The 6863-nt window shown below is 42.5% G+C and overlaps 1 protein-coding gene across 1 annotated transcript in view; it reads right to left on the bottom strand.

Annotated features, from left to right (window-relative positions):
• Positions 1–1221: 1221 nt before the first annotated feature.
• Positions 1222–6863, bottom strand: part of RAB8B (RAB8B, member RAS oncogene family) — a 42513-nt gene continuing 36871 nt past the window's right edge. The window contains exons 5-8 of the mRNA XM_088446476.1: positions 5518–5607; positions 4746–4811; positions 2977–3027; positions 1222–2225 (exon numbers count right to left, since the gene is read on the bottom strand). Coding sequence (XP_088302602.1) covers positions 2133–2225; positions 2977–3027; positions 4746–4811; positions 5518–5607 — 300 coding nt within the window. The 3' untranslated portion in view covers positions 1222–2132. The remainder of the gene's footprint in view (positions 2226–2976; positions 3028–4745; positions 4812–5517; positions 5608–6863) is intronic.

Here is a 6863-nt window from a genome sequence, read left to right as displayed (position 1 = left end):
AGGAATATGTTGTGAGCTCCTACACGTTACCTTAAATGAGAGCATTGTAAATTGAAAGCTTTTCTTGCCCTGGCAATGGGCATCCACAGCCTAATCCCAATGAGCTGCTAATGGAGAAATAGCAGTCCACCGAGATGCGGTAGAATATTTCCATGCTCCCCTGCACGAAAATACCTACCGTCTGCAAAATCTTCTGGCCTGTGCCACCAATATTTGTTTTATGGGAACCACTATGCTCTCATTTAAGATAATGGAAGGAGTCCTTCCTGTACGCTATTTGGGGAGGGACCCATTGGGGGGAATTCAATTCAGCGCGATGAATAGCCGCGGGAGGGAGCTCCCGCAGATATTCAATTAAATGCGCTGTTTGCCTGGTCGGGAAGCTGGTAAGTCAGAGAATGACGGTTCTTGCAACTTAACCTGGGAGTTAAGACTCGGTAACCGGCATTCTCCAACTAAAGTGCCGGGGCGCAGCTGTTAGCGCCGCACTCAGCCGGCAAACAGCTGCGTGCTCTGCACTTTTGTCAGATTTCTCCTCACATCCCCAAGGGAGGTGTGAGAGGACATCCTTTAGCCGCCAAAACAGCGTGGTGTATTGAATAGCTGCGGGAGCTCCCTCCCGCAGCTATTGTACATCGCACTGAATTGAATTCCCCCCATTGTGGTGCAATCTCTGATGGTGGAGAACCCCTTTTATTGAGCCCTCAAATTGGTGCTCCTATGAATACAAATAAAAATCATGCAGTGGGTGTATGGTTGTGGGGGATGGAATAGTCAAATCAATGGCAAAAAATTAAAAATTGTGCTTAGTAATATATACTTTCACGTCATCCACTGGCTAAATGGATAAGAGATCGAGAAAAAATTGCTATACCATAAGTCAGGGGTGGGGAACCTTTCTTCTGCCGAGGGCCATATATATATTTATTTATTTGCGGGCCTGGTACAGGTCACGCCTACTTCGTGTGACGTCACACGGGGTGGGGGTCACAATCGCCGGTGATTACAGCAATGCCCGAAGCATCCCTGTAAGGGCAGCGGTGTGACCATCTGAAGCTTTCTAAGGACGGGCCTACTGCATAGATTCTGGCTGCAGGGTGCCATTCTAGGCACCCTGCTAGCCAGATGAGGTTCCCCATCCCTGCCATAAGTAGATACAAGACTTTGTTCACATTGCAGCAGGTGCCAGATGATGGACAGCGAGGAAATTCTAGCATCTGGGAAGGTAGGTTTGCATCTTTATTCATGGACTGCGATTACATTTATCGGATTCATTTAGACAGCAGGAATACAAAGTGTCAGACCGAGCAATTAGCATGAATAGGACAATGTACTTACTCTCTTATTACTACAATGTATCATCGAAGGGAGCCTCAAAATGTATTATACATATTCAAACATACTTAGCTGCACCACCACTATTATATTAGCATTTCTGATGGCTAAATTTCAGACACTTGAAAATGTTTAACCACTGAAAGCAAATCTCACTGCTCTGTGAGGGTATCTGCAGGGGACTCTGCCTCATCAATGACATTACTTTGCAAACTAATCTTACCATTGTCAGGACCCTATACTCCATATATTTTACTATCCTGCATTTATCAACACTTGTACTCCGTCAGCATGATAGATTTGCAGATCTTAGAATGTAAAATGGTTTTCATGGACTACCATTCAATAAAATAAAACCTACCTTGCACCTTCCAGGCATAACACGCTTTTAAAATTTTAAACAAAATGGATAGCATGGTTTCTTTTAAGTCCAAACTCATAGAAACAAAGCTTATCCATAATGACTTATTGAATAGAGGAGAAATAAAAATATACATTTTGAGAAAGTCTATACCCTTTACATGTAAAATAAAAAAGGATGGGGGAATTTAAGATTTTGCTATTTTACACTTGTCTCTTTGTTCCTGCGTTTTCATACCATAGGTAAGAAAAGGCTTTCCACAATAATCTTCCACTCCAGAAACCCATGTCGGCAACTGTCCCATATCCGGCGCTTTCAGCAAACAGCAGGTTTTTTTCTCTCCCAGAGGCCTTTGCAGCACCTGCGCTTGGCGAGAAGCCATTCAATCAGGTCTGCCACAGTCCATCTCTTTCTTTCTTCCGCGTGCTACAGTTCGTCAAAGTAACACACAACGAAAGAAACTGCTTTTCTTTGCCGATTTCTCTGTGATTTTTACAGGCCCCCCTCCACCTGGAGAGCTGCTTTCATTCTGGGAAATCAAGAAGGTGAAAGGAAAGAAGTTCAACTATAACTAAGACTTAATATGAAGAGAATTCTTACTCCCCTACTGCTTAAAGCCTTGACCATGCTGGCTCAATTAGAAGAGGAGAAATTATTTCTTGCATTACTTTCCTGTTTAAAATGTAAGAAGCAGATTAACCAGTAATATCTTAAAGTCTTCCAGAATTCCCAATACATAAAGGGAATATTTAAAACAAGAAAAATGATAATGTAACTAGCTCAATATTGCTGCATCTGATACCAAAATAAAGAAATTACAGATACATTTTCATATGTAGGTGGCCAATTTTCCGCTCACTGGTCCACATCTGCTGTACTCTGCAAATCCATATACAATAAAAGAATAACTCACAGTATCCATAATGCAAATTACTAAGCCTAACCTACAAAGTCCGCAACACCACCATCCTTCCTTCTCAATATAATTTCCCTCACATTCAGATAGATCCTCTCTTATAATGATCTCAGTCCCACCTACAAGACTTCTCCCATAGCGTTTCTCACTTATGGCATTTCCTACCATGCTGGATCAGGCTCTCCTTCAGTCTTCAAAACCAGATACTCCGAAAACCCCTTTTCCTTATTACAGCCTACCCTGCTCTTATCTGAATTACTTGGTACATGCCACTCTACCTTACACCTGCTTGCCACCATTGGTGCAACAATGATATCATACATTACTAGATATACAATATTCCTTTAACACTTTGAATACAGACCATTTTTCTGTTGAGTTTTGTCATAATGTCTCGACCAAGAGTGAAAAAAGCCTGAAAGAAAGCAAGAAACAAAGCATAGATAAACATAAATGTCAATGTCAATGGCTTTGAAATGAAACAAACAAGATGTGCTTTAACTGCAGACTTTCAGATTTAATTTGAGGGTAATTACATCCAAATCAGGTGAACGGTGTAGGAATTACAACGGTTTCTATATGTGCCTCCCACTTTTTAAGGGGCCAAAAGTAATGGGACTATCAACTCAAAATCTATTTCATGGACAGGTGTCCCCATGCCTCTGCATGGGGAAAAGTGAAGCAGAGCAGTAAGTACAGAGTGCAAAAGTCATGCTGGCAGTCATTTACAGTGTTTCGAGAGGGGGTGTTTTACTTGTAGTCTTTTTAAATTTCACTTTACTAGATGGCCAGCATTTCTCTCTCCCTCTCTCCTGTAGGTCTGAGGGGTGTTGAAGGGTCATGTGTGGTAATCAGGGGAGCACTGTAGGGGCATGTGAAGTGGTCCGATGGGCATTGAAGGGGCATGTGGGGTAGTCTGTTGGGCAATGCAGAGGCACATGGGATGGCCTTAGGGTCACTGGAGGGGCATATGAGAAGTCTGAGGTGCATTGAAGTGGCATACGGGGCTTGAATGGAAAAGATCTAAATAGTACATATAATACTATGCCATACATTTCATAAAAAAACAATACAGCTGTACAGACACATCCATAAAATGCGCCCTCGTCAATGATCTGCATCCTGCCTGACAAAAATCCTACAGCGAACACTAACCTACCTATAGAACATAAATGTCCCTGGCTGTGTTACTAGATCCCCAGGATATTGGTCCAATTAAAACCGCATGCTTTGTCCTTGTGGATGCAGTACCCTTCTATATTGGCTACTGAAAGTGTGATGTTCGCTAGTATTCTTATTAGCTCAGGAAGACTCAAGATGGTACAAGGGAGATTCTACTCAGGTCTCCTCTACACATCAGTACTAATAAATCCAACATCACATAGATCAAATACTTGCAGATATCTCCCAACTTGTAGGATAAAAATAGGACCCTATAACTGCTAGTAAATACCCAATCACTAATAGGGCAAGGACATTTGACAGCATAAGATATGGAGTGCATATACTCAAAAGAATATTTTATTTATTGGGCTATAGTAATTCACTACAAAAGAAACTTGTGTGTAAACTAAAAAAAAAACACCAAAACATTACTTCTAAATACTATACAGTGTACGCTTAACTACACAGAAATGTTGCAACCTGTAGTAAAATAACAGTAGTGTTGTATATAAAAATACTGTACTTCCATATTTAAAGCAGAAATCCCATGAAAAATGGAGGGCTGTTCAACATAAATCATGGTGGTAGGCTATGAAAGGAATTCTGGTTATTACAATCTTGTGCTGTCCGGCTTCGAGCAATGAGTAATAATTCTGCACATTATCATGCAAATACAATGGCACATCATGTAGCGAGTAGAGTGGCTTTGAGCATGAAATACTCTGCGCACTCTAAGAATCCCCCACTACTCCCCTCTGCTATCACAGGACATGTTGAGAGCTGTACGAGTATGCGTGTGTGGGACTGGCAGAAAGAAAAAAAAAGACCTTATGTGGAATCGCTGCTTTAATGAACATTTATTTTATTCTTTTGCTTTTAATGGCTACTAGTAGTAGTCTGAAATGAGACCAAAAAAATATGTTGGTTATTTTTTTTATAAACAGACCATTAAATATAACCTGTTCTTACCTCCTCCACATTAATGCTGGATTTTGCACTGGTCTCTAGGAACTTGATACCATAATCAATTGCAAGCTGAAATAAGAGACACAGTAAAGCTCAGAGACAGTCCACTAAGTTACATAATAGAACAGGCAATCAATCACCACTAGGCAGATGTGCCTAGTCGTGATGTAACTCAATATATAAAGATTGCAGACATGGTCAAAAGAATCAGTTGTTTTGCAGACTAAACATTAGAATGGGAAAGAAATGTGTGAACACTGAAAACCGTTGAACGAAAATGTAAGAAAGGTGTGTGAACTATAGGGGGTCAGGCCAAAACACAGCCACAGACCATTATACCTTCTCCAAAAACTTACATTTGGCAGCATGCATTCAGAAATGCAAGTGTTATCCTAGCATTAAGCAAACCCTGATTTATCAGTTATACTGCCAGATGGTAAAGCGGTATTTGCCACATGTTTCAATTGCTCCAGATTCCAATGGCTGTGTGCTTTACCACACTCCACTGTGCATGGTGATCTAAGGCTTGTGTATGGCTGCTCAGCTATAGAAACCGAAATCCATGAAGCCGTTCTTGTGCGGACATTGCTTCCAGAGGCAGTTTGGAACTGGAGCGTTGCAACAGAGGACATTCAAGTTCTACATGCTCTGTGCACTTGCCAGTCTCACTCTGATTTCTCCCAAACATCAATTTAATGAACTGGCCTCCACACACGCATTCCAATGTACAAAACACTAATATTCAGGCTATATTGCAAGCTGCAGAATCACTTACCTTTTCCCCTCTTTCTCTGGATACTTGTCTCTTGTCATTCATGTCACATTTATTGCCCAGAATCATCCTCTCCACATCAGAGGACGCATGCTAGGAAACACATTAAATGTAATGTTTAAATCTCATACATGTACAACCTGGTAGTGGCAGAATAATTTTCAAGCTTCTAGGGCAGGGGAAGCTTATTTTTGCCGAGGGCCATTTTGATATATATAACATTATTTGCGGGCTCTGTACAGGACACGCTCCCTCCACGTGACATCACACGGGGGCAGGGCCACAATCGCCGGTGATTACAGCAATGCCCAGAGAATCCTGAGGATGCTCCGGGGAGCTGTAAGAGCAGCGCTGTGACCATCTGAAGCGCCCTAAGGACGCTCCAGGCAGCACTGCTGCATAGATTCTGGCCGCAGGGTGCCATTCTAGGCATCCTGCTAGCCAGATGATGCTAGCACAAAATAGCTCAGAGGGCCAGACCAAATGATTCCGAGGGCCTTATACGGCCCCCGGGCCTGAGGTTCCCCATCCCTGTTCTAGAGGTTCACTTATTAATTTAGTGTCAACTTTATACATGGAAAATATTGTAGTGTTCTGGCAGGTTTCTGTGTAGACTGTGGGCCCGATTCAGCAAGGAACGCACAGGAGAGAACGCATGCACTTGGCCGATATTTTTGCACTGCGTATGCATCGCATTGTGTGTGTGCGACCTAGCCAGTGCGATCGGGTTATGGTACTACACGCAGTGTGTATACAGACCACTCCGATATTGATTGACAGGTAGTGCCGTTTGTGGGTGGTGACGGGGGGGTGGTCAGGCGAACGCAGGCGTTTTAACACTGTTATTAGGGCATGCATAATTAAGCCAGTGCAGCGGCATACGCAGCCATACCGCATGCTGTATACATGAAGCAGCCAAAATCCTGCAGCAGGTTAGGTCAACCACTATTAAGCTAATGGGTTCGATGGCTCTCGATGTTACCGATGTTTACACTATCTTGTGTGTTGATCAGGCTGTGAGTAAATGGAGATGGGCGGCATAGTATGGGGCTGGGCGCCTGCATCTTGTGCTGCGGTCTCCATGCGTATGCATTGATTAGCATATTCTCGCAGCTGACGGGTGCGTGCGTCTCCATCCGTGCGTTCTTTGCTGAATCAGGCCCCGTGACCATAGTGGAACTGGTATGCAACGACAAATGCAATACAGATAAGCAAATGCTTACAATAGTGAAAGCAATTCCACCACTGATTTTTATCATTACTATGTGTAGCAATCGCAAAGTGTTATATATATATATATATATATATATATATACACACACACACACATACACATATATACACAAATT

The sequence above is a fragment of the Taudactylus pleione genome, unplaced genomic scaffold (assembly GCF_031769625.1).
Source record: "Taudactylus pleione unplaced genomic scaffold, aTauple2 ptg000019l, whole genome shotgun sequence".
Lineage (NCBI taxonomy): Eukaryota > Metazoa > Chordata > Amphibia > Anura > Myobatrachidae > Taudactylus > Taudactylus pleione.
The sequence above is the reverse complement of the archived record's forward strand: the minus strand, read 5'-3'. Positions and strand labels throughout refer to the sequence as shown.